Here is a 26170-nt window from a genome sequence, read left to right as displayed (position 1 = left end):
AAAAGGTGGTTTCTCCACACACTGGGTTGATATGACTATATATAATGTATAAATTTATGCGAGGTGAACTGAACTCCCGCCGGATAGCCGGTTTTTAAAGTTTGCTACTTGCCAAAGGAGGGAAATATTCAATCTTGAGTGATGGGATCTCGATTGTTTCCCCATTGTTGCTCAGGGATTTCAGAGTACTGGTCCGCAGAAGCGCAGATAGGAGGATGCTGATAGGGCCAGAATCAAAACAAAGACATTGGCGAAGCGGAGTGATTCATATACAGAGCTCCCAAGTTGAGAATCTCAACGATTAAGCGCTCAGTTTCTTGCGAACTCTGGGAGAAGCTGCACCATGATGTGGAGATTCCTGGTTCTGCTCACGGCACTTGGCGGAATTCGAACATGGGCTGCCAAGCTGGAGTTTTCCCTGAACGGTGCGTGTGTATTGCAGTCACTATTCAAGAGATCTAACTTGATGGTCATGTGATACCAGAGGGGAATGCCTGTCCCGAAATGCCCAACTATCCGGAGAGCAGCTGCAAGAGGAACTGCTCCGCGATGATCGAGAGCCATGTTCTCCGAAAGACGCTGACGCATGGCAGTGTGGTGCACTGCAATGTGGCCGAGGAGCTCGTCTGCTGCCCCAACTATCCGCCTCAGGATCCTTTATCTAACAAGCTACAGGCACTTACTCACTCCGCAGCAGATTCCGATCCACAGCCAGATCCCCAAAAGACGTATCCCCACATGGCATCGCTGCGCTATCTAAATCCCGTCACCCTGGACTCGTATTTGTACCGATGTGCCGCTCTGGTCGCCAAGGAGAACTTTGTGCTGACCTCGGCCTATTGCGCCGGCTTGGAAGACGTCATCCAGATGCCAAACCGTGTCCGCCTGGGTCTTGTGGCTCCCTTCAAGGAGGAGCTCGTTATCAACGTAGGTTCTATTACGAGTACTTCATAGCCGGATCAGTTACCAGACTCCACTTCCAGGGCAGCTTTAACTATAACAGTGATCTTGTCCTGTTTCGGCTAACCCGCAATTACAGCAGTGAAGCCATGGCCAAGATCTGTCGCCAGCAGGATTTGGACAGCTCCCGAAAGCTGATGGCTGTGGGCTTTGCCCAAAGGAATGGTGAGTAGACTCACACTACCCGGATGTCCTATTGACCACCAGGCTGTCTCTTGCAGGTGTCAACTGTGAGTGGTTCGAACAGGAGGTCTCCTTGAGACCCTTTAGCACATGCAACATAACCGTTCGGTCAGGGATGCGGAGCGTGGAAAGCCAGACCCACTTTTGCGTCTACCCCATCCACATGCCGGCCACAACGAGATCGGGATCCTGTTTCCGTTGTCTGCGTGCCGGAGCCAGTGTCCTCCATGCCGTCCAGGCCGATGGAAGTGCTTGTGTTGCCGGAATCGCCACGCCCACGGGCGGCAAGTGCTATAAGTCCGGAAACGCGGATCTGTACTACACCAGTCTGGTCAACGGAAACGTGCTGGACTTCATCAACGGCAGTCATTAAATAAATGTGCATGATCGATAACAGCGCGTTTCTCGGGGGGATGGAGCCGGCTATGCCAAATGGGTGGTTCTTCGAGGTAGTGATTAGCTTAGTCACTGGTACCTTAGGTAACACTTGCATCATCGACACTTGGTGCACCCCCTATTCCCTGCGGTCGTTCCTTCCCCGAGGGATGCTACTCTCTTGGGGGTTTCTCCCATCCACACGGCCTGTGAGTCAATCATGTTGGGTCAACCTCGCTCCGCTCCCAGCTTACTCACTCACTCATTTCTCGCGCTCTGCGAGCGCACCGTGATATGCGCCGATCGTTGAACCAGTCGCAGGGAGAACCACAGCTCACATTGCTCCCGAGAGTCGATCTTGCTCCAGCTGCCAGTTGATCGCCAGTCGATTGCCAGCCGCGTCGTCGATCGGTCAGTCTCCGCCAGCCAGTTTGTAACAGCCAGTTTGGAGCAGCAGAAACGACGATAGTTAAATAATAATAACAACCAACATTAGCATCGAAAGCAATCGAGAGTCGAGCAATGTTACGTCGAGGGCCAACGGGCTTCATATCCGCCCTGATCTTCGCGAGCCTCTGTCTGGGCTTCTGTCGGGGCTACTTCAGTCTGGAGGGTGCGTAAGCTATCGCCTGATCCACTTAACTTTTTAGACCAGACCAAATCATTACATTTCCTGGCTCGCTCCACGAGCTGAAGTCAATGTACATGTTTATTTAACAATGTACACTTTATAATATGTACACGTAGTCTTTCATAAGTGGATGCTCAGTATTCGCAACTCATTATTATTTGATCGTTATTTGGTGATTGGTGCTTGTCAGTCATAGCCATTGACTTTACAACATTTTAATTATTGATTACAAATGATTGATTCCCTGGTTGCAGTGGGTGATCCCTGTCCCACGGTCAACTACCGCAGTCGCTGCCAAGCGCTGGAGGATTGTGAGACTCTGCTGTCGCATCTCAAAACGGGACGACTCACATTGAAGGCGGTGATGAACTGTGGTTTCACCACGCGCAGCGAGAAGATCTGCTGTCCCGTCGAGGATGCCCAGAGCGAGGTGCGGTTAGATCCAACGGCGGCCACTAGCACAACTACAACTACTACCAGCACTACTACTACTACGACCAGCACAACATCTACTACCACTACCACAACTCCTGCGCCAGAACCTTGGCTGAGCATATTCAAGACGGATCGAGAGTACGTCCAGCGATCCTTAGGACCCACCCACCGGCCAACGAGGGAGAGCATCACCTTCAGGGACACCTCCGATGGCGCCGACTGCACGGCTCCCCTGTACGAGGGCCAGTGTCGTGCCGTATCCGCCTGCCCCAGTGTGGAGCCACTCCTGTCGCAGGGTCGTCTCAGGGACGAGGACTTCACAACGTGCCGCGAGGGAACGCACGAGGAGATCATCTGCTGTCCGCTCAACCTGCCGCTGCAGCCACGCGTACACACGGGCTTGCGCCTGGGTATCCAGGGTGATTCGTCGGAGGGCAACGCTGCCGAGGATCCGCTTGAGCTGGCCGCCATTGCACGGGCGGATAGGCTACTGCCCCACTACCGCCACCTGGCCTCGCTGGCCCATCCGAATGCCGCCTTCGATGGCCACCTGCATCACTGTGCCGCCCTGGTCCTGACGCCCCAGCTCCTGGTCAGCGCCGCCGGCTGCGAACGACCAAGTCATGCTGTTTTCGGAGTGGCTGATCTGCGAGACGTTGACGCCGACGAGGACTATCTGGCGGATATAGTGGTGAGTCCATCAGTCCTTGCCCATGTACTTCATCTAAAAAGTCATATATTATAGCGCCTGGTTCAATTTCAAAAGGATCTGTCACTCATACGACTGCAGGACCCACTGCGTCTGGGCAGCCAGACCTCCGCCAATGTGAGTGTGGCTCCCATTTGCACCCAGTTCGAGCTGACCAGGCTGCAGCGGAGCGGCAGCCTAGTGGCCGTGGGTTGGGGCAAGGGTGAAGGTGAGCTATACCGTTCTCATCAAAAGAGTTCTAACTGACCGAACAACGCTCTTCCAGACACTGACTGTCCGCTGTTCGAGATGCCCATGCGTCTGCGTCCCACATGGGCCTGCGGGGATCTGCCCAACTACGGCGGAGTTCAGGATCTGGGCAGCTCACATCTTTGCGTGGAACCGATGGACGGCGAAAGGGAGCTGCAGCGGTTCTCCAACAGCAGCACCTGTGCCGCCTGTCCGGCTACCGTGGGCAGTGTACTCCATCTGGTGCGACCGGGCGGAGGTCGCTGCGTCATTGGGGTTGCCACGCCCACGGGGGCGGAATGCGAGGCACGGACCATGTACTTCACGGGTCTGCTGAGTCCGCCGTTCAGGCGGTTTGTGGAGCAGGAGCAGAAGTAGTCATCCAGGTTAAGTTAGAACAATCTATGCAAATATGTAATGTATAAAATCAAGTATAAATTGGATTAGAAGAATGCAGAAGTGGAATTGATTTCACAAGCATCGGCTTGTGAAATAATTGGAGCAGCATGGTCACACTGAACACGATCTGACTGTACTTTTATGCCTAAGAATATACCAGTAAACATATACCTAAAACCTCATTGTAGTAAGTTAATTAATATAGGAAACAATTTAAATAAATTGTATATATTTATTACAATTCTCTCTGTTCATTCAAAAGTTAATAGAGTAAACAGCGCCTGCAAGTTATCGATTCTTACGTTACGTTATTGCATAAATTTGCAAGTATTTGCACACACGATGACATTATTTGCTATTTGTTCGCATAAATCAAGTACTGGCAATTGTTGAAGGCCTCGTTTCGAATCAGTTTTACTTTAAATCCCCATCTTTAGTACTGTTCCTAGTACTGATCCTACAAATTCAAAGGAAGGACTGTGTCATTACAGGTTGGACAATTCAACATAAGAAACTCATTACTAATTCCACTGAAAAACGATCTCCTCTTATATTTATTTATGTTTAATTATTCATAAAAGCATTGCTCGGGTTTTCCGATTATTTCGGATCGGTTGTGGCTCTGATTCAAGAATCTTTCTGAGATGAAAACCGGTTGGAGAGCGTGGCGATCATGAGCTATCTGTTGCCGCCTAGTGTGTAGATTGGACTTGTCCCAGATTGGGATTCAGTTGCACTGGAGATGCTTTACTGAGCGGTCAGAACCGTCGTCCCAGCCGGACCGTTCCAATCCGCCGCGTCTGTGCCCATATCGGTCAGATTCTCTCCGCCATAGCCACCGGTTTTAGAGCTCCATTGAGTTTACGTCGTGTGCAGTTGTGTTTTGCTGGGTTCCTCGCGTTTCGCTTGATTTATTGATTGTATTCCTTGTGTTTTTGCTGTGCTTCTGATTGCCATACTCGGAGTGATCGGTGCACTCGAAGAACATCGAAACAGCGACGTATTCCCTTATCAAAGTGTGGCAAAAGGTCGTGTCGAAGGTGGGTTCCGTGGAAGGTTCGCGCCATGAGCATAAGTCGTACAATCATACATGTGATTAGCTGAATTACTGCAAGCGCTAGTTCAGCACTCACAATCAATAAGCGTAAGCGGCTCTATCCAAATCAACAGCATTCTGCCCTTATCAGAACCAAATCCCCAACTCAGATAGTTTAGGAGGTTTACGATATCAGCTATAAATACCCCTCGTACTGAGTGACAGAACCGAGATTACAGGCGCCAAAAAAAGGTGAATCAACCGATCCAACCTGTCCATGTTATGTTTTCCGTTGGATGGTGAAATACTGTCTTCAAGAAGATAACCTTGAGTTTTCCTCACCCACTTGGCCCTCCTATACATGGTCTAGCATCAGAACTCAATAAGTTGGGTGAATGGCTGGTTTATTGTAATCGGAAAATCATGGCGAAGCTCATTCATTTACATAGTCTATTCTCTGCAGCGAAGTAAGATGCCTATGGACTGGTCCCTGCTCCTCGGCACTTTTGTGCTCATCAGCAGCTCCTCCGTGGAAGCAGCCGCCACAGGTGAGTTCCGATCTCCGCCAGTTCAGATCAAGTAGTTACCCAACTCGAGTCTTGCGTCTGTTCCAGTGGGTCGGCCCTGCAAGGTGACGGATACCATGCCCGGAATCTGCCGAACCTCCGCCGATTGTGAGCCCCTGATCGATGGCTACATCAAGTCGGGAGTCCTGACGCTCAATGATGTGCCCAGCTGTGGCCTCGGCGCTTGGGGTGAGATCTTCTGCTGTCCCACCAAGCCGTGCTGTGACAATAGGTAATGACCGACTGGCTTTCAGTGGGATCACATAGAAATGGGTTGTTTGTCTTTCCAGTACCATAACAAGCGCTTCCACAAGTTCCACCACAAGCACAAGATCTCCACCAATGGGCAGGACGATCTTAACCAGTGGCCGTGTCGATGTGTCGATGTCCGAAAGCGGTGATCGTCCGGCAGTGGCAGGTGCGTACTCACTTGATCAGATCACTCTAGAGTTCATCTACTTATTTCCTATCCCACGATGCAGCCTGTAAGAAGATTCGCGAGCGAAAACAGCAGAGGAGCGGCAACCAATTGGTCATACACATCGTGGGTGGCTATCCGGTTGATCCGGGTGTGTATCCCCACATGGCGGCCATTGGTTACATCACCTTTGGCACCGATTTCCGATGCGGCGGATCGCTAATCGCCAGTCGCTTCGTCCTGACCGCCGCCCATTGTGTGAACACCGACGCCAATACGCCGGCCTTTGTCCGCTTGGGAGCTGTGAACATTGAAAATCCGGACCAATCCTACCAGGATATCGTCGTAGTAAGTAACTGTGTCTATGCATTGAGCTATAGCCATTCTGATCGATACCATCTCCCAGCGAAGCGTTAAGATCCACCCACAATATGTGGGCAATAAGTACAACGATATCGCCATCTTGGAACTGGAACGTGACGTCGTCGAGACGGATAACATCCGGCCCGCTTGTCTCCACACGGATGCCGCCGATCCTCCATCGAACTCCAAGTTCTTTGTCGCCGGTTGGGGCGTCCTCAATGTAACCAGTGGGTAGCACATTAAGTTCCATGTCTTACCCTTCCACTAATGGCTAACCATTCGCAGCTCGGGCGCGATCAAAGATCCTGCTGCGGGCTGGTCTGGAGCTGGTGCCTCTGGACCAGTGCAACATATCCTATGCGGAGCAGCCCGGTTCCATACGGCTGCTCAAGCAGGGCGTGGTCGATTCGTTGCTGTGCGCCATTGATCAAAAGCTCATCGCCGACGCATGCAAGGGCGACTCCGGTGGGCCGCTGATCCACGAGCTCAACGTGGAGGACGGCATGTACACCATAATGGGCGTCATCTCGTCGGGATTCGGATGCGCCACCGTCACCCCGGGACTCTATACGCGTGTCTCCTCCTATCTGGACTTTATCGAGGGCATCGTCTGGCCGGACAATCGGGTGTAATGTTAGGAAGTTTTTTTTTGCATATTATTTTTTCTATTTGGGATCAGGACCTCCCGATCCACCGCAATTGGCATACACTCATCTGTGATCTCTATGAGCTCCGCGATCCAATCCATTTAATACCAATAAAGTAGATACGTTTTAAGATAGAATCCATCGGTGCAATATTATTTCTGGCAGTTCGGTTTCCAGAACTCTGTGAAGTGATTTTTCGGACTTCAGGATCTGTTTCTGTTTAATTTTAGAGGGATTACTGGGTCACCACTTTTATTGAATTGCTGCACTGTACAAAAAAAAAAGGGAAAAGACAAAGAGTATGCACTTATTTCAGAAAGGTTTGTCCTAAGAAATTTAAATTGTAAGCGTAAGTTTCATGAACATAAGTTGAAAAGGACTTCTTGGGTCACCACCTTAAATGAAACCTAGGTAAGACGTAATTTCTGGGTCACCACTATAATTAGAGAAGGATTATAGGAAAAAAAAACATGATTACGGATGGAAACTATAAATATGATAAGTTTTTAAAGATGATTCTCTGGCTAAAATACTCGACTTATAAAGGAGTAAACATCTGGGTCACCAAGCGCAGCATAGAGCTTACGCGGTATCCTTTAGTCCACACCGCTCGCCTGCTGGGTTCCCACTCGCTAATTACAAGCTGCCTTTGTGCTTTGTGTGCTCTGGCTTCTGATCGCTTCGGATCGTTCTGCGATTCTGCGAAGTGGTGGAAGGGAAAACCGGTTCGCCGCTCAGCGGGAGAGGATCGGCTCTGGGTGCTATCAGCTGCCGGGTCCGGCGCTTCTTGGTCGCCGTCTAAATGGGCCTCAGCGGTTCCAGCTCCAGCTCCAGCTGGGGCTCAGAAGCTTGGCTTCAGTTGCTTGGGCGATGCGTTGCTGAGCGGTCAGAGCCGGGAAAACAGCCAGCAGATTCCATACCGCCGCGATTTGTGATAGCCACCGGTTTTCAGCTTTATTGGCTCTGCTGGTGTGCTTTTTGCGGTGTTTTTTTCTTTATTTTCTTAATTTTTTTTTTATTTTGATTTTTTCGTAATTCCCTTGGATTTTGTTTTGTTTTTTTTTCGTTTATGCGGTATTGAATTAAATTGTATTGTATTGTGCGGTGCCCGATTGCCATAGTCACCACAGTGCTCGACGCACTCAATAAGCGACATCGATACGTCGACGAACACTACTCCCTTATCAGGGACCGAAAAAAGGTCGTGTCAAAGGTGGGTTCGATAAGGCGTACAGTGAACAGTGGACAGTGGACAATGGACAGTGGGGTGGCGGGATGTGGGGACGTGGGGCTGTGTATTGCATGTTCTACTTTTGATTTCGTCGTGTTTACAATGGGCAATTACTGCGGAAGGCCGGAAGCTGATTAGCAATCGCATACCCATTCAATACAATTTCATTTGGGCCGATAACAGGTGATGTCATGACACTTTGCATTGCTGCAACCCATTATCATTCGGATATGAAGAGAAAAAGCCCTCAGATGAGCTCCAGACACATTGACGACTTCTCAATTATGAGTAGCATAATTGTCAGGTGTTCCTTTCGTATCGGTAATTACCGACGGAGCTGCGATATCAGTTGGCAGTCAGACGTCTTTAGCCGGTGGTAAAATCCCAGCGGCATGCCGCCCATGAATCATCTGATCTCACCTGGCGGCGCTGCTGGTGAAATGTTCGTCGTAATCGGCAAACACAAACTTTCCATCAACAAATAAAATCAATCAAGTCTGGCTTACAGCCGAGCAGTTCACATGGAGAATGCCTTTGTGTGTTCCCACCATAAAAACAAAAATCGTAAATGGGTCAATGGCAGTGGATGTGGATCGGTTTAATCAGCTGACAGTCGATTGAAAGAAACAGATCTCGCTTGTTTTTCCCCTACCATCTCGACGTGGGCATCCCCTGTTGTGAAAATGTTTTCCAATTTCGGTTTTGATAAGGCTGATAGGTGTCACCTAGTAGAATGGGATTCACTAATGCTTCTGGGAATTTCAGCTGACCGATGGCGATAATCTCGGCGAGAAGGTACTTCCTTCTGGGTCTCCTGGTGCTGACTACCTCCGCGTATCTGACGGTTGGGGATGGTATGTAGGATGTCTTCGGGCTCGTACACTAGATCCTCGCCAGCTGGCCGCATTTCTCGTTGCAGAGGGCGATCCCTGCCAGGTGAGGGCGGACATACCGGGAATCTGCCGTTCCTCCTCAGCCTGCGAGAACATCAGAGGATACTTGAAGTCGGGCACGCTGTCCACCAGCCAGGTGCCGAGTTGTGGTTTTGGCGCCCGCGAGGAGATCATCTGCTGCCCCACCGTCGCCTGCTGTGCCACTGAGTAAGCGTGTCCCTGTCCGGGCCTCTGTGCTCTATTGTCCTGTTCTTTGTCCTCCTGTTTGTGTACCATATGTGTGTGTGTGTGTCCTGCGCTTTGTGCCCACCGATGTTGCATGCTCCGGTTTCCGGCGTCCAACGCCAGACTAACACCTCTCACTCCCACAGTAGTCGAGTTCACGAGGTCCAATTTCATGCCACGAGCTCCGAGCGCAGCAGGTTACCCGAACCCAAGCCGGAACCACTACCAGAACCGGAGCCACTGCCTCCGACGACCACCGAGAGGAAAAGGGAGCGGGAAAGTCGGCTGGACGACAATCAGAACTTCTTTGACTTCAACAAGCTGCTCAGCACCACCGTAAAGCCGCAGAAAACCCACGAGTCCTTGAAGACGCCCACTCAGGAGTCGATGAAGACGCCCACTCACGAGTCCATGAAGATGCCCACTCACGAGTCCATGAAGTTGCCCACACACGAACCCATGAAGTTGCCCATCCAAAGCGTTGGAGCCTGGGGCATAGCTCCTCCGAAGACGTATCCCATTACAAGCACCCAGAGATCTTTTATGGAACCAGAATGGGGCCGTGAGCCACGGATTATAAACCGTCCACTGACCACGCCCCGATCACGACCCCAAAGACCCCATAATTCCAATTTCAATCCCAATCCCAACCCCGCAATAAACAACAATAACAACCTCATACATTTGGTCAACGATCGGCTGCGGCAGCAGGGAATGCAGATTGAGCCTGCCCGGGAAGTGCCCATGGTATTGCAGACCACACCGACCCCCACACCCACACCCACGCAATTGATCGATCCCTTTGAACCATACCGATTTCGGGGCCAGGACAGAGACAAGGATCCCCAGCCGGAACCGTGGAACGATGTCAGCAATAACCTAGACGCGGATCCAGCTCCCAGCATCTTCAATCCAGCCGAGACGCGGTTTGTCTGAGCATTCTTTTGGCATGGACATCAGTTGGCCTCAGCCAGGGAGCCGCATGCAGTCTCTGTCTCAGGTGGAAGCCATTGTGAGAAAAGTTTTAATCGCTGATATACCTTGTCTTTCGCAGGGCAACGACGCCCAATCCCAATCCAGGCCGCGTCGATCTTCCCGAGAAGGAGCGACCAGCGGTGGCAGGTGAGTCGCAAATTCTTTCGGAATTTATATGAATATATATTTTAAATTTCCAATGATCTGATGACAGCGTGCGAGAAGATCCGATCCGGTGGAAAGCCCCTGACGGTGCACATCCTGGACGGCGAACGGGTGGACAAGGGCGTCTATCCCCACATGGCGGCCATTGCGTACAACTCCTTCGGGAGCGCGACGTTCCGATGCGGTGGATCGCTCATCGCCAGTCGGTTCGTCCTCACAGCGGCTCACTGCGTCAATAGTGACGATAGCACGCCCAGTTTCGTTCGTCTGGGTGCGCTGAACATAGAGAATCCTGAGCCGGGCTACCAGGACATAAATGTGGTTAGTATCGCCATGTGTCAAATGTGCCAGATAACCAGTTGAACTCATCAATTCCACTTCCAGATTGACGTTCAGATTCATCCGAACTATTCCGGCAGTAGCAAGTACTACGACATCGCCATCCTGCAGCTGGCCGAGGATGCCAAGGAGTCCGATGTCATCCGTCCCGCCTGTCTCTATACGGATCGCACTGATCCGCCCGCGAACTCCAAATACTTCGTCGCCGGTTGGGGTGTAATGAATGTGACCAGTAAGTTGTGTGTCCGTAAACTGCAGTGGATTGTCAGCCAATTGTGTCCTTGCAGATCGCGCCGTATCAAAGATCCTGCTGCGGGCGGCTCTGGATCTGGTGCCGGCTGACGAGTGCAATGCATCCTTTGCAGAGCAGCCGAGTGCCAACCGGACGTTGAGGAGAGGCGTGATCGCCTCACAGCTGTGCGCGGCGGACAAGAATCAGAAGAAGGACGCCTGTCAGGGCGACTCCGGTGGCCCGCTCATCCTGGAGATCGACGACGTCGACGGCATCTACTCGATCGTGGGCGTAATCTCCTCGGGCTTCGGCTGCGCCACCAAGACCCCGGGTCTCTACACACGCGTCTCCTCATTCCTAGACTATATCGAGGGTATCGTGTGGCCGGCGAATCGTTTCTGAGGCGTCATTTGATCTGCAATAAATTTAGTTTGAACGGATCGGATGGTGGCTCTTGGTTTTGCGCAATCTCAGGGCTTTGACGGTGGTTCCCTTTAAAAGTGTTTGAGAAAGGTATTTTCTTTTTAAACAAGGTTCGACACAATTCAGTGAGTGTCCTTAAAAAAGACAAAAGGGGTGTTCATTTGGTTCCTTAAAATGTGGCAAATTTTGTAATTTTGAGTATAGTTTAATAGTTTTATAGAATTCAAACCCTTTCATAATATAAAAAAAAACTTTCATTAGCAAGCTTGTGTTTCTAAATATAATATTCAAGTTAATGTTTTAGTATGTGAGATTTCAAAACGGTGGGTACTTCTAAATAATAATAATAAGTATCTGTGATCAGAATCTACTTTTATAAAAGCTCAGTGTATATAATATAAATTCAAACTTCTATAGCAACTAAGAGGTATCATCAGTGCTAATCCCTATACCTACTGACGTTTTGCAGCAGCCCTGGTTTCGTGGCAGCTGTCAAGCTATCGTTGTCTGCGCTTCACCCGCTCGTACGTAAACAGAACTGAGAGCGCAAAAGCTCGCTGCGCGCGGCATTGCCAGGTGTGGCGTTCGAAAGTTGCGACAAAAGCTGCTTACTGAGCTTTCGCAGTCAGCTGTTCGCCGCCGTTACAAAGTGCTGCCGGCTTACTGCCACCCACCCACCACCCACCGACCCACTGGCCCCGTCCGCTCGCAGCACACCGCCCCCCGCCCGCCCCACAAGGCCGCACTCCTGCGGGCAGCAAAAGTGGGAGCTGCTTAAATGGCGCTGCCAGGACTCCTCGGGCTTCAGTTGGTCGCGAGACTGCGAAGCTGTCGGTTTGCCTGCTCAGCGGTGAAGGTGCAATCCTAACACACATAAAGTCTCGAATCCGTTGGAATTTGAACACGATTACCGTTAGGCGTTTGAAGTGAACCGAACCGAAGTGAACTAAACTGAACTACACTAGTCCCCGGGTTCGCGTCGTGTTTGTTTATTTACTTTTATTTTTGTTACATCTTTTTTTTCGAGTGACCACCCAACGAATTCATGAGTCCGTCGGCGACCTGACCCCAAAAGTCGAAACTTCCACCGAACAGTTGCAACCGTAAATGTAAGTCGATCCTTGTGTGCTTGTGCTTATCTGCTGGCCAGTGACACTGTGTTTATCGCACACTTAGTCCACCCACCATATAGCCCCTATCTATTTGGGTGGCGTGTACTTACACGGTGGGAAATTGATTCCGGCGGCACATCTGTTTCCATTCGTGCCCGGCGATAACGTTTCCTGATCCGTTCGAACTCAGCCCCGACTGGGGCGTAGGCGCCCGCGGACCACACAACAGGTGACACGGCACCGGGACTAATGATTCCGTGTACTCCGTATGCAGTATTCCGTACTCCGTATTCCGTATTCCGATTCCTGCCACCGCCCGCGCCCAGCAAATCGGCTAAGTCTGGCTAAGCCAACTTGACAAATGAGCCAAGTCCTGGCATTCTCGCCGGGATTTCGGAATTACCTTTAGCATTCTCGGGCATGGGCGCAAATCGCTTAGTGAGGTGAAATAACGGCAAACAGTGCTACTCAGAATCGAGAAACTATCTGAATCTGAAAAAGAAACCTTACTTTAAGTTGGCAATTTGTTTTTCAGAATAATAAAACTGTGAAATCTTAATCTCTTCTAAATTGAAAACTATCTATCACTTGGAAATAATGAAATATTTATTTTACTATTATATGTGAAATATAATATAAAATCTCCTGATTTTTCATCTATCTCAACGGATGGAATTAAATCTTCTTATATTTCATTTCGAACAATGCAGCTGAAAATGCCAAACTTCATGCAACATAAAGTTTAAAGAGTGAAGAGTTGGCTTTTAAAAACACAATTTGTTTGCAGCCTATAATGAAATTAGATGCATATTAAATGGAAATTCCATTGCTTTTAAGCCAATGAGTAAAGGAAGCCTGTTCTAATAAATATGGAATAATTTAATGCGCCTTAATGCGCCATTAACTATTAAAGCGAAACTATGATGCTAATTCTTGAATTACAATCACTATTATTGATTGTTTAAAATTAAGCATGTTATGGCAAAAGCCAAAATGATTGATCGCCTGGTATTTAATTTAATTTAATTTAATTCAATTTCCGAGTGACACACACTCCGCCACTCATAATTAACAATTATGAATGCCTTTTAAAGCCGATCCAGCCCATCAAAATGTTATTTAAGAAGTTGAGGATTTATGCGCAGACCCCTAGAGTAAATTGGATTCCCCCGTGGGAATTTCGCACTTGACCATCCATCCCAGGAAAATGCTTCCACTGCCACTGCCGCCGGTTGGCTCATCAGCTTCGAATCGGTCAGCGAATATTCGAGTGGATATTTTTATTTTTTTTTGTTTAAATTCCTCGCCTGTCGTCATTGCATCCTCTGCATCCTCGTCCTGGAGTCCTGATGTCCTCATGTCCGGCGGGTCCTTGTTCTTGTTGGTAGTGGCTCTCTGTGCGGTGTTGGCGGTTAGCCGAGTGGCTATAAATGTGACACTAAGTTAATAAATTTATGGCTAAAACACACCCAACTGCTCTTGATGGCTGATGTGCGCGCTGCTGCTAATTTCCCTTCGCCGTCGCCCCACATCCCCATTTCCCAGGCCATTTCCATTTCCATCAGCCTGAATGATGGGGCCACAACAACGATGTGGCGATAGGGCAACACGGAGAGAAATAAATGATGGCTCATTTGGCCGAATGCCGGACACATCAGTAATGCGTTAAAAGGCTCCCACTTTGATAAGTGATATCAGAATGGAATAGTAATAATAAGCTGGTTAGCAGCCACCAATGGCGTTTTCCTCCGTGCAAACCCGTGTGTCTTGTTATCGTTGGCGTATTAATAATATTTTTATTGGCCGCTTATTTGCCTCTCCTACTCTTTGTGTGGGTGTGTGTGTATTGTGGCCAAATACATTCGCACTCCAGCCTGACCAAGGCCTATTTATACACTGACCAAGAAACCCACATACACCCACTGGCCAAGCGATGCTCCGGTTGACTTTAATGAATGAACTCCTGGTGAGCAGACACTGTGGTTACCCAGATAGCAGTTCCAGATCTACAAGTGGCACATTCCTATTCATCCAATTTCCCATCATTTCCCATCATCAGGTGTGGCATAAAGTTAACGATCGCCTGCTTTGTTCCAAAGCCATTTGAAGGCTCATTTTTGGAACTTTGGAAAATATGGCGGGTTTATTGCCAGACGATTTCATTGAATATTCATGTGGCAAATGTAATCACAATTTCTGGGTGCCACAGTGGATGGGACTATTGGCCAACTCTTGAGCCTGCTCCACATTCCCAAACTTTCTGCGACTTTGTCCCTGATTTCAGCAGCGAATCGCTTGGCGGTGCAAAAATCAGTATCAGACTGTCGGGGTGTCCTGGCATTCTGGTAGCATTCTGGTCGCATCCTTGTAGCATTCAGTGGGCTAAAGAAAAGCTGACTTAAGCGATGATTTCTGGCGCTGTTTTGATGTTGTCCCAAGGAATGCAGCAATAAAAATGCGCAGATAGCTGGAAATGCTCGACGGGGCGGACATTTCCACTCGAGAGCCCCAAAACTAAGCAGCTAATGGCTTTAGTTACTTAGCTGCTTGGTCCTGGACCGCTTCCGGATTCCCATCTCGTAAGCTGGAGGAGGAGCCGCCAGCTGCACATAAATTTACACACAAAAGTTCATTTTGGTGTTTCGCGTAAATCTCCTCGCAAATCTCTCATTTCGCCAGCGAAGCGTTATGGTTGGCGGAATGGGTCGAATTGGCGCATACCCTGCAAGACATCACGACCTTCACCTGCGAGATTATGGAGCTAAGCTCGCTTGAAGGCATCGCCTAATCTCTCCTTGGAACTCGGGTTTATTGAGCTATGACTACTCGTGTGGCTGCTTTAGCTCAGACTAATCGGTTTATCACTGGATTACTATTTCCCAGTGAATCACCTATAAGCTCTTTAGGTTTAAATTGTCACCGGTATAGCTGGGCTTACTTTAAATTCAATGAAATCTATTGTTTGATAGCAGGACTTACATGTATCTTAATCGAACATTTTCAAGGCCATCAAAGTTTAATTAACCCGAATGGGCTTATCTCTCAAAGAGTGGCATATGGAATTGATGTGGGTTGCATGCGCGAAAGGATTCCTTGGGCTTGGAGTAACTTTTCGTCCTGCCAAATGGCATACATAATCAGCTGGGGAATGGGGCAGATGGATCCCGGGCAGGGCACCACTTAACGCTGATAAAGAATCAGCTGAACGCGGCAATGTGACGTTAGACATAATTTTTGCTTTATTCTTACTTTATTTTATCTTTATTTTTTTATTATTTTTTTTTTTTGGCAAAGTGGGTGGGGCAATGGGGTTTATGGGGCTCTGTTTCTGTTACGCTTTCTGTTTGTGTTCCAGTTTCTGTTGCTCTTTGCGCTGCCGACTTGCTACTCCTTTCTGGCGTTTCTGGCGCTTCTTGAGCTCGCTGAAAGGTCGTTGACAATGGCAAAGGAAGGCTCGAAAGGGAAATTTATGGCTGGGCATTAAAAGAAATTTAATCGATTCCCCTTGACTCGGTCTTAGCACGTGTGTGCTGCCATTTCCCATTTCCCATTTACCGTTTACCGTTTCCCAACCCAATTTCCATATGCCTACTGTCTCTACAAACGCACGGTGAGAAAATCGAGCCTCGCAGGATAATAAAAGCTTTGGTAGGACGAGAATGCCATAAAATCAGCGAGTCAAAGATGCTCAAAAGTATGCAAGAATATTTTTCCAAACAATACGTATTCTTTGCCTTAAGACTTTTTGTTTTTTTTTCGGAGTGATAAATAACTTAAATTCTTTTAATGAACAAAATATGCGAATAGCTCTTTAATATTACTCATGTTGTCCACCCAAAGGATCTATCACTTAGAATCCTTTCTTAATGAATATACTAATTTTTATTATTAGTTGTCAATAAATATTGAAATATGTAATAAACGTATTGTTTTAGGTATGTAAAAATCGTTATTATGTCCAATACAATGGTATTACTGATTTCCTTTCCTCAAATATTTAATTTTTTTAAGCAGTACAAAAATGTAATTCTGATTGTATGAATATTTTTAAATTAAGAAAAAAATAGTAATGTTCTCTTTAAAATTATTATAAGAAATTGGATAAGAAATTCTTTAAATGGCTCGATATATACCTTTTTTTCTCTCCGTGTAGTCGGTGTTCCCGTGCTTCCATTCCCATTTGGTTTTCGGCAAACAGCGGCGCGTGCTCTGTGTTGCACTTGTTAAGGCTGCCACTGTCCCTGCCCCTCGAGGAATCGTTAAGGCTCGACGCCCCTGCCTCCATTGCCACGTCCTCAACTGCCGTATGGATTTCCTTAATGAAAACGCCAAGGAAAAAAAAAATACATTGAAACACACACTCGCACACAAAGTTGAATTGGGGTGCGTGTAAAATGCGTAAATTATTTTCCAGCTTTGTTGTCGTACTTGATATTTGAATGCCTGTTGCTGTTTTCGGCTGCCTGTGTGGCATGTAATTAAAAATGTTGTCACGCTCGGCTCTTAACAACTGAATGGCAGTGGCGTGGGGCAGGATGTTTATTTTTTTCCCTTGTTTTTTGTATTTTTTGTTGGCAACTGTGGCAACTCTGGCAGCGACGGCACTTAACATTGCAATGTTTAATGCCGGAGTACGCCCGAGTGATTCGCCCGAAAGTGTGTGGCAAAATAATGGGCTGCCCCAGTGGAAATGCTTTTCCGGAAATCTGTTTTGCAAAAATATACAATTTCGAAACCAGAGCACTCATAATCATAAATCAGATTAGAGCTAAGGCCCATTTCGATTGGAAGCCACTGGGGCATTTGGATTCACCCATCAATGTGCTGAAAAGTATGACAAGTATGCAACAAATTGTGTTTTTTTCAAATAAATCAATCGAACAAAACTTATTTTTTCTGTCAAATATATGCATACAATAATTAAAACTGGTTTTGTAAAAAAAAGAGTACATGAATAGGTGTTTTGCGGAATAAATGAACTTGGGATGCGCTATAAATCCTTGCACCCTTGTCAATTACGTGGCAGACTTGAATGTTTTACTTTACGCTCCGCATTCCGCCAGCAAATTACAAAATTCGACATAAAACGGCAAGGATTTGGCGCACAAAAAAAAAAAAAAAAAACAGAAGCCTGGCCTGGAATTGCAGCTAATGGCCATAACACGGACCATAATCCCCTTATTAGGACGCTGACTTTGTTAATTTGTCGTCGTTCGAAAAACGGCGGCATTTGCATTAAATTTAAAGAATTCGTTGTGCTTTATTAAGAGCAGCAAAATAAACCTTTTCTCGTCTTCCCTTTAATTTGTTTTAGCCAGCTTTGCTTTCCTTTTCACGGTTGCTGTATTTTCCTAAATGATGCGTTATGAATTCATATTTTAATGACCAACTTTCGCTCTTTAGCGTGTTGAGTGCTGGCCATCGTGGAGCTAAAACGTCAGGCTAATAGGCCCGAAATTAGCGATGCAATTCAATTAGCTGCTGCCGGCGAAGTGTGTCGCCGAGGGCTTTAAAAGCCATCCCCTCCAACTTCCCAGCTTCCCATTTGGTGGTGCCCGTGCTCCACTTTTTAGGAAGTGACACAGATGCCTTTCATCTGGGTCCCAAAACTGCGACGACTGGCTGTCAATTAGGCTGGCAACTGGCAACTGGCAACCTTGCCACGGTTTCAAGCCTTTTAAAATTGCCCGCCCGCAAATCGACAGCGCCACCCAGCTCCAAGTCAAATGAACTCATTAAACTTAATGAATAACGAGGGCGGGCGACGGGCGGCGGCATAACGTTCAAGAGAAAAAAAAAAAAAAACATGAAAAACGAACCGGGCCCGGCGGCATTTGATGGGCTTAAACGCGACGTGGCTTGACTTGTCCCGGCTCAAATCTAATCAACCTGCGCCTCTAGCCCATCCCTGCACCGCAAGAAACAAGAAGTTGGTCAGCGTGAATAAAGCCTATTAAATTCTAATTGAAATAAATACTCTGTAGCCAGAAATATTCCAAGAATTTAGCTTTAGCAGCTGATTAATTTACCGCCAGCGAATTCAAATTAGGCGAAACATTTTCACTTCCATTGCGAGTTGAACGGATTTATTTTTGGAATTTGAGCTAGTCACCAAAGAAGCTCGAAAGGTTAATGTCAATTGCCACTAATGTTTGGTTTCAGCAATTACATGAAGCGAAAGCTTAGTTAATTAAATTTAGATTGGATAACATGGCGTATACTTAATATGAACACGCTTATTTTGTCCTGAATATTTAGTTGTAGTTTCATTACTTGGTGGATTTTAGAATTCCCAATATTAATATTATAACTATTGTAACAGTTTATAAAACGATTTACTAATATTTTAGATATGCTTTTAAAGCTTCTTAAGTCGTTTAAAATTTAAAATTTCAACTGATATGAATGCTGAGTTCGCCGAGTCCAATAAAACTGGTTTGCCCAACCGTGCGTATACTTGATATTTTCATTACTTTTCCGTTTTATTAGTATTCAGACATATTCATAACCACTGGCTTGAATTTATGATAAGTGTTCACTTCGATTTGAGTTTAAAACAGTTGAAATTAACTAAATGCTTGCATTGCACAAGTGAATTCTGTTCTGGCTAACCGGGCGTATACGTGATGTTACAATTTTGTTTTCCGTGTGGCCGCCATCTGCTACTGTCGCTGTTGGCATTGCGAAACCCGAGCGAAGCCTTTTGTCAACCGTTTAGAGCTTCCCTCCGTGACCGCGAAGACCCATTCCCGAATCCTGAACGCCTGAGCAGGTGTAAGATTGGACCACAACTTGGAGGGGAGTGGTGGTAGTGGCTGTGGGGGGCTTTGGAGGCCAAGGAAGCCAGAAAAGTTGGCCGCACGCGCCGTCTGCCTTCGATTGCGCGGCCTGCTGAACTTCATCAATAGTCGGGGCACGCATGCTGCGAATGTTAAGGGCAGGGCGCCCCAAAAGGGTTGTTCAATTATGCAGAGCTGCCGTCAGCTATTCTCAAAGTGTTGTGCCGACACCATCATCCATCCAACCAACCAAACATCCAGCCATCCGGAGGATAACTACCCAAATCCAGGGTTAAAGCACAATGCGGCGCCGAGCAATTATTTTCAGCGTGAATTTAATACAGATGCCGCCACTTTTTAATCTCGAAAATTGTTGAAAGCGTTAGAATTAAATTGCAGCAGCCACAATGGGCTTTCACCTGGCGGAAAAGCACCTTTTATCCTTCGGCCCCGAAATGCAAATGCAAATGCGAACTGCTGCTCTCGGCGAAATCTTTTGTGCGGCACTGTGTGTGCCACCGTCTGTGTAAAAAGTATTTGCCCCAACGCGTAAACAATGTCTGACTCTGCTCCCATTTTATTCACTCTCTCTCTTGTTATTTTCTCTGTTTTTTTTCATTTTTGTAGGTTTTTTCTATGTGTTTTTGCATTGCCCAACGTAGAGGTTCAAGGATTGGACAAAACCAAGTCAAGGCGAGGTCAAGAGTCACTGGCAGCTCCAGATCCATGTGGCTGCGCTTTGGAGCGCTGTAGCCCGGTGGTGCCATCAAAGTCGGCATGACCACAAAGTCCGTACCTCAGCCTCAGCCTCAACCTCATCTCAAACCTCAATTCCCATTTCACGTGGAAACCGCAGTGCAACTTTGGCTCCCTCGGCGGGAATATCCTTGCCCTGCAGCGATTATGGCTATGGGAGCTACATCATTGAAACAGACCGCAAAAATCGATACATTTGGGGGCGCAATTAGCAATCAACAGGGGGAAGGGGGGTTGGTTTTGTGGGTCCTGAAGCACAAAAACCTGCCCATCCCTTTGATGGGTTCGCTCAAGACCTGAGAGTTGCCGCAATTTCATTTTAGAATGTTTGCACTAATTTGCAATTAGTAAACTTTTCGCAGCACCACTTGCCTTAAATCTTGCCTTTCCTTCTTTCTTTTCGTATTATTGAATTCCTTGGTGGAGGAAAAAAAAATGTTGTCCCTAGTCCCATCAAAATTAATCATACGCACCGTTAAACATTTTGACAGACAACAAAAGTCGCAAGTTGCGAGGGGCGGGCCGCTTCGATTTGATTACGGTTCGAGTGCAAATATAGATTTTTTAACATATATACATACTTATATCTTATGTATATCGGTTTGGACACTGGCCGTCATATGAATAGCACTGTCTGCCCGTAATTACGACTTTTGGCTGGCATCCCTGTCCCTGTTGACCGCAACTGTATGTGGAATAGACCAACTCGTTTGGCTCTACATAATTGTTTAGGTTGAGACGCCACAGGCCATTGACCAAAATCAATGCGCCCCACTCGCCGGTTTGCCCGCGTGGCTTGCTAGCAACCAGCCCCTTCCGCCCCTGGCCACTTCTATTCCTGTCTGCTTTCCAGGAACTTCTGTTCTCGAAATGCTCGTCTAACGTTCAAGTCGCTTTGAAATTTTGTTGCTATTGACAATTGCCGGTGGCGAAACGAGGTGCGGGTTGCGGCGTTGCAAATTGCAGCACCGAATGGCAAGTCAATGACCGAGGGCGGCATGCAGGCCCCCCAAGGGGGCGTGGCAGTCCGTGGGTGGGCACACAGACACACTCGACAAAAAAAAAAAGCACTGGCACAGAGAGCTCAGCCAATGCTCTTTGACTGCACACTCAAGTAGAAACTTGTCAATTTCTTCCGACCCGCAGCGCTAAAGCGGCAAACCCATCTCCCCCCTGCCAGTCCATGTGGCCAGCGATCCATGAGCCTCGTCCTCCTTTATCCTCCGCGCCCCAGGTCGTAGTCCACATCCTCGTCCTCGTCTTCGTCCTCCAGCGACTTGCGCTTTTATAGTTGCCTTGTCTTGTTCAAGCGATGGCAGCAAGTAGCAAAATCAAATAAAAGAAACGACGCCCTGGAATCATCGCCAAGATAAGGACGAAGTGTGGATTCCCTAGGAGTGGGTATGTCCATCCAATCCACAAGCCTGTTTAACTTGACGGATTCGGATTGCAAAACTATTTAACGTTTCCAATTTTTTGGGTGCTCTTTTGCAAATATCTTGAGTTCCAGCGATCTGTCCATGTATTCAGATTACTCTTTTAAAACAAATAACAATATATATTTAAATACTTAGTTTACTTACTAGTACTAAGCAACCCAAGGAACTTTACCTACTGCCTAAAAGTTGTCCAGATACCAATATGTTTTATGAAGTTTCGTTTGCCCAACGATCTTCACTCCATCCGCATCCTTGGATACCCTCCACTGGGGATTTCATTAACAGCGCATCCTTCTTGGGCTCCACTGTAGCTCCATCGTGGCTCCATCGTTGGAATGAAGCAGTGGAAGGCGTAAAAAATCGATGTTCGAAACGCTTGAGAAGTTGCAAGTTGTGCCGGCGAACTGGCGAGGCTGATTAGCCAAAGGCTTGCGAAATCAATTTCCGTTTAGAGTTTGTCCCCGGCGAGGTTCGTCCTGGAGGAGCGGGACCAGGAGCAGGAGCAGGAGCGGGAGCAGGAGCAGAAGCAAGTGGGAATGGGGAGCAATTACTGTGAGTGCCATAAGTAGACGATGCGCCATGAGCGAATCATTGAATCATCCGCCCCCGTCTGGCATGCAAAGAAGTGTGCAATTATTTGCACGTCGGTCGAAACTGTTGCTCAACTGATGACAACCCCACCCAGCTCCAGCTCCATTGCCATTGCCATACCCATTCCCGTTCCACTTCCATTTGGACTGTGCCCTGTGAAAATTGGCTTGATTGGCGCTATTAAAATAATTAGGTTTGCCCGAAAGAATCCGATCGGGGTATACTTTCGATTTCCGATTGGTTACGCGCAGCGCACAAATTAAATAATTGCGCAATTATTGGCGGAATCTATCTGGTTATATTTGATATCTGGTATCCAGTATCTGGTATCTGGGCCTCCGCTCCGTTGGCCATTAGAAATGCCATTAATATGGAATCAGCACCACAAACTGCAGGCGGGCCAGCACATGGCTCCTGAATGTGGCAACACGCAGCTCCCGACCAGGACGACCGATTGACCCCACAATCGATTCGGTTAGAGGTTAGGCAGATAGCAAAAGGACGCAACGACCTGGCCAAGGAGTCCTGGAACAAGCCGCATGCTAAGTCCCTGGCCATCGCACATTGTGTCATGCATAGTAGATATATGTACACATTTTCTTTTTATGGCCATAAGCCGGAGGATAGCAGGATAGCAGGATACCAATACCAGCTGTAGCTGGAGATGGAGCTCGGTGTGAATTTGCAATGCAGTCACTAAAATAATATGGCTGAATATAAGTTGACTTTCGCCAGTTGCCATAGATATGCAATATTTTCGATTGAGTGATCACTCAAATTTCGTAGGTGCTGTGTGGACACACGTCTACACACAAGGGCTTGGATATTCCAGGGTATTCAACAGCCGTTGGAAGGCGGGCTATCTGTGTGTATCTGTGTGCTTTTGGCTTGGTTAAAGTGAGCGAAAACAATAAACATAAAATGCACAAATACACACGCACCCAATGTTTGCTGGTCGTGTGTGTGTGTTGCTGTTTACAAAGTAGCAGCAACTGGCTTATCAATTTCCATGTACCCCAGCAAAAGGCACTCCAGCCAATTCCATTCCATGCCAGCCATGCCATTGTTGCCTTACCTTTTTGTGTGTTTATTTGCCTGCTGGCAGCCATAATCAGTCAATGCCGCATCGCACCAGTTGGCCAAAAGAGCTCCTCGAACTGCTGCCTCCTCGCCGGAATGCGGATGCGGATGCCAATGGGAATGGGGAATGGAAAAGGGAATGGGAATGGGGACTGTAAAAAGCCAGATAAAAGTTTTCAAGAGTTGGGAGCTCTGATGTCGCCCCACTGCTAATTTATGGACGCACCCAGCCTAAGACGCATTACAAGGCATTCGCTGAGGAGCGGGCCAGCACATTACTGGGAATGCACTGAGAAAAAAACTGGTCTGTAATTATACCTTTCAATAGCAATAATTACAATACAGTTTATATATCAGTGTATAAAGTTGCAATGCATAACTAATGCCCAATTCTTTGGCAGTAGCTTAAGTTCGCTAATGAAATGAATTTCCAAAGGAATTTCAAAATCCCTACCTTTTCGCGCAGTGTACTGCGCTAATGCCGCATATATCCGCCATTCAATTCGCCGCCACTCGCTGCTCGTTCTACATGACAAATTTTTATGGGCAAATAATTTGGCTTTCTCTCTCGTTGATTTTATGGCCCAGTGGGCGTGCTGGGGGGCGTTGGGGCGTGGCCGGCTATCAAAATCATTTGTTTGCTAATTAAATACACTTGCTCGTTGCGTGCTGATGAGCGATTAACTCGCTCGGCTGATGTGTAGCATACTTTTCAGGTGGCGCGAGTGGTGGACGATAAGGCAGTCGGTCGGTGTACAAAATTAATTGAGTTTCAAATGACGGACGAGCGACAATGGCGAATTTCCCATTTCCTGTTTCCATTTCCCGTCCGGAAGCATTATTTAAAATGCATAAAAACGGTTGACGGTTGATAAACTGAGTGTTAACTGGAATAGGGGATACTATACACTGAGCGGCAAGTTCAAGAACTGTCATGATTAAGCACACAATTTGGAAAATTTGTACATAATAGATTCGGATGGGCTCGATGTTTATTGCTCGTTGAAATAGCTATACATGTCTGGGATATATGCAAAGCGTTTTGGTTTGGCATCAAATGGTATGACCTGGCTTTACTTTGACATAGATAATAAATTAACATAGCGGAGGGGTGCTTCAAAAGTTCGTTGCGCTATTAGGGAAATATAAGTTATAAGGTTTGATATAAGTTATAAGCAAGTTGCTTAAAAGTGAGTATTCTTTTTTCATATTAAAAAGAGGCTTTAAGAAGTAGAAAAATATAATGTGTGATTCGGATGAACCATGAGTTCGCGTTTTTATTCTCAGTTGGCAACTTTAAGATACATAGGTGTCTTATTATGCCCAAAAGTGATTAGCAAGCTTACAATCCGCCCTCGCAAGCATTTGATTCGCACTTGCAGCGCTCACTAATTGGATGGCAGGCCAGTACGGAGCTGTTACATGGATATGCCAAGGCCAGGGAAATATATATCAGATATAATTCATATGTAAATACAGCGTGACAAACACGCAGACAGCTACAGATACAGATACAGCTACAGCTACAGCTACAGATACAAATGCAAAGATGGCGAAAAGCTATGGTTTTGAATGGATTGCACTTTAATTAAATCGAATCGTAGAAAGCTGGCTGGGATTTGCATGCTAGATCGATTTTGCTCAATTGTATTTCACGGCTGGTGACTCCACTTTCCTGCCTTCCGGTGGTCAAAACGAGGACTATTGCTCGGCAAACACACACATTTGGTGTGTACACGGTGCGGAGCACTTGAGCCAGGCATTTAATTTAACGTTGCTTAATTAGGAAAGTTTCGGCAAGACGACGCCGCATCGGTGTTGAACAAAAGCGATAAATAGGCGGCGATGAAAAAGGGGGGTGGTGGTGGTGGTTGGAGGTGGTGGGCAGGACCTTGAGACACACGCAACCAAGTGAAGTTGTTGCCTGTCACTTGTTAAACGGCGAAGGAGCGTTGGGGAAATCAGTATTAATTACTCGGACGACTAACATTCGCTGAACCATAAATGGCCATGGTCGTCGAGATTAACTAGCACTAGTTGCTATAAATAAATGTGTTATCCGCCAGAGTAAATAAACAAGGGCCTTTGCCTTTCATTTAAAGTGCGAAACTAAAGATTTTCCTAGCTTTTCCATCCCAAAGGAACCAGCGAACATCATCATCGTCTTAAAATCAATACTTATTGGCATAGATTTCTGCGAAGAAGCACCACAAAATGGCTTTCCAATTATAGTTCATCGGTGAGCTGTAAAGCTTCGGGTTTATAAATCACCCGGTAGTTGAACCTCTGGGGATTTTCAAGATTAAGGAGGATAAATTAGTAAATGTAATAATACAAAACCCCCGCAGTCTTGCAGAACTCTCTTTCTCTCTCTCGCTGTCGCCTAATGACCAAGTAAATCGCTGTGCTGAACCAACCGGAAATGTGATTGATGCAGTGCATCACCAGCTGCCCCTGGTCCCCGGGCAATTCGCCTAGGAAACTTTTGCTCTATTGACTCATCTAATGCGCTGGATGAGTGGGTGGTGGGTGGTGGGCTGCTGCTCTGGTGGGCTGATATGAAAGCAAAAGTTCACTTGTTTAACCCCTCGACTTGTCGACAATGCAACCACAGCCAGAATGTCGAATCCAAATCCCGAATTGGATTCCAGAGAAGCCGGGGGCGCAGCCACAAGCCGCAACGCGTTGTCTATCAACATTTTAGGCTAATTGACGCATTGGGTATAACCATGTTACCAAAAGGGGCGGCTGGCCATGGCGCGGGCGTGGGCGTGGGCGTCGTCCTCGGTTGCTGGTTGTTGGTATCGTAGCCACATCAAATGCGCCAAGCGATCTGCGAGCAGTCGAGGAAAATGAAATTATTACTTGCCGCATGCGGCACAACTTGACTAATTGACAAATGGATAATGCTAATCCCAGAACGGGCTACACTGGCAGAAAGAAGGACGCTCGACTGCTAATTGAAATCCCATACGGACTG

The 26170-nt window shown here is 47.2% G+C and overlaps 5 protein-coding genes and 1 long non-coding RNA gene across 11 annotated transcripts in view; 5 read left to right on the top strand and 1 right to left on the bottom strand.

Moving 5' to 3' along the window:
• The first annotated feature begins 297 nt into the window (after positions 1 to 297).
• On the top strand, positions 298 to 1537 carry LOC6726353. The gene is made up of 4 exons (XM_016172390.3): positions 298 to 425; positions 485 to 927; positions 984 to 1125; positions 1182 to 1537. The coding sequence occupies exons 1-4, from the start codon at positions 344 to 346 to the stop codon at positions 1514 to 1516; spliced, it is 1002 nt and encodes a 333-aa protein (XP_016039935.1). The 5' UTR covers positions 298 to 343; the 3' UTR covers positions 1517 to 1537.
• A 339-nt stretch (positions 1538 to 1876) lies between these two features.
• On the top strand, positions 1877 to 4140 carry LOC27209104. Its single transcript, XM_039297037.2, has 4 exons — positions 1877 to 2131; positions 2404 to 3275; positions 3330 to 3501; positions 3559 to 4140. Exons 1-4 carry the CDS (start codon positions 2041 to 2043, stop codon positions 3897 to 3899), a joined length of 1476 nt encoding a protein of 491 aa, XP_039152971.1. The 5' UTR covers positions 1877 to 2040; the 3' UTR covers positions 3900 to 4140.
• Positions 4141 to 4645: 505 nt separating this feature from the next.
• On the top strand, positions 4646 to 7087 carry LOC6740199 (serine protease persephone). 3 transcript variants are annotated; one of them, XM_016180783.3, is made up of 8 exons: positions 4988 to 5064; positions 5127 to 5208; positions 5420 to 5504; positions 5571 to 5754; positions 5813 to 5940; positions 6005 to 6288; positions 6347 to 6530; positions 6589 to 7087. In XM_016180783.3, exons 3-8 carry the CDS (start codon positions 5429 to 5431, stop codon positions 6933 to 6935), a joined length of 1203 nt encoding a protein of 400 aa, XP_016039933.1. In that variant the 5' UTR covers positions 4988 to 5064; positions 5127 to 5208; positions 5420 to 5428; the 3' UTR covers positions 6936 to 7087. The 3 variants fall into 3 exon arrangements, with proteins under 3 accessions (XP_016039932.1, XP_016039931.1, XP_016039933.1); XM_016180782.3 differs by lacking the exons at positions 4988 to 5064; positions 5127 to 5208 and adding an exon at positions 4646 to 4960; XM_016180781.3 differs by lacking the exon at positions 5127 to 5208 and having other exon boundaries at positions 4646 to 5064.
• A 707-nt stretch (positions 7088 to 7794) lies between these two features.
• Positions 7795 to 11450, top strand: LOC6726352 (serine protease Hayan). 4 transcript variants are annotated; one of them, XM_016172393.3, is made up of 9 exons: positions 7795 to 7919; positions 8072 to 8163; positions 8947 to 9035; positions 9101 to 9281; positions 9446 to 10225; positions 10354 to 10421; positions 10489 to 10760; positions 10824 to 11010; positions 11066 to 11450. In XM_016172393.3, the coding sequence occupies exons 3-9, from the start codon at positions 8954 to 8956 to the stop codon at positions 11410 to 11412; spliced, it is 1917 nt and encodes a 638-aa protein (XP_016039930.1). In that variant the 5' UTR covers positions 7795 to 7919; positions 8072 to 8163; positions 8947 to 8953; the 3' UTR covers positions 11413 to 11450. The 4 variants fall into 4 exon arrangements, with proteins under 4 accessions (XP_016039930.1, XP_016039929.1, XP_044779463.1 ...); XM_016172392.3 differs by having other exon boundaries at positions 7795 to 8163; positions 9449 to 10225; XM_044923528.1 differs by having other exon boundaries at positions 7795 to 8163.
• Positions 10437 to 13047, bottom strand: LOC120285306. The gene is made up of 2 exons (XR_005544564.2): positions 12656 to 13047; positions 10437 to 11502 (listed from the first exon to the last, which is right to left on the bottom strand). It is a non-coding gene; the product is annotated as an uncharacterized LOC120285306 (long non-coding RNA).
• The window catches only part of LOC27208320, a 36532-nt gene continuing 22585 nt past the window's right edge, over positions 12224 to 26170 (top strand). The window contains exon 1 of the mRNA XM_016183917.3: positions 12224 to 12542. The gene's annotated coding sequence lies outside the window, so the exon portion shown is untranslated. The remainder of the gene's footprint in view (positions 12543 to 26170) is intronic.

This window comes from Drosophila simulans, chromosome X (assembly GCF_016746395.2).
Source record: "Drosophila simulans strain w501 chromosome X, Prin_Dsim_3.1, whole genome shotgun sequence".
In the NCBI taxonomy this organism is placed as follows: domain Eukaryota; kingdom Metazoa; phylum Arthropoda; class Insecta; order Diptera; family Drosophilidae; genus Drosophila; species Drosophila simulans.
Note: the sequence above shows the minus strand (reverse complement) of the source record. Positions and strands in the feature narration are given on the sequence as shown.

Bases quoted from the DNA above. Each gene is read 5' to 3' on its own strand.
- LOC6726353 (XM_016172390.3), top strand. From the start codon at position 344: ATGATGTGGAGATTCCTGGTTCTGCTCACGGCACTTGGCGGAATTCGA. The intron at 426-484 runs GTGCGTGTGTAT...ATGTGATACCAG, and splicing joins GCTGGAGTTTTCCCTGAACG to AGGGGAATGCCTGTCCCGAA. The intron at 928-983 runs GTAGGTTCTATT...CTCCACTTCCAG, and splicing joins AGGAGGAGCTCGTTATCAAC to GGCAGCTTTAACTATAACAG.
- LOC27209104 (XM_039297037.2), top strand. From the start codon at position 2,041: ATGTTACGTCGAGGGCCAACGGGCTTCATATCCGCCCTGATCTTCGCG. The intron at 2,132-2,403 runs GTGCGTAAGCTA...CCCTGGTTGCAG, and splicing joins GGGCTACTTCAGTCTGGAGG to TGGGTGATCCCTGTCCCACG. The intron at 3,276-3,329 runs GTGAGTCCATCA...CATATATTATAG, and splicing joins ACTATCTGGCGGATATAGTG to CGCCTGGTTCAATTTCAAAA.
- LOC6740199 (XM_016180782.3), top strand. From the start codon at position 5,429: ATGCCTATGGACTGGTCCCTGCTCCTCGGCACTTTTGTGCTCATCAGC. The intron at 5,505-5,570 runs GTGAGTTCCGAT...CGTCTGTTCCAG, and splicing joins CGTGGAAGCAGCCGCCACAG to TGGGTCGGCCCTGCAAGGTG. The intron at 6,531-6,588 runs GTGGGTAGCACA...AACCATTCGCAG, and splicing joins GGGCGTCCTCAATGTAACCA to CTCGGGCGCGATCAAAGATC.
- LOC6726352 (XM_016172393.3), top strand. From the start codon at position 8,954: ATGGCGATAATCTCGGCGAGAAGGTACTTCCTTCTGGGTCTCCTGGTG. The intron at 10,422-10,488 runs GTGAGTCGCAAA...ATCTGATGACAG, and splicing joins GGAGCGACCAGCGGTGGCAG to CGTGCGAGAAGATCCGATCC. The intron at 11,011-11,065 runs GTAAGTTGTGTG...GTGTCCTTGCAG, and splicing joins GGGTGTAATGAATGTGACCA to ATCGCGCCGTATCAAAGATC.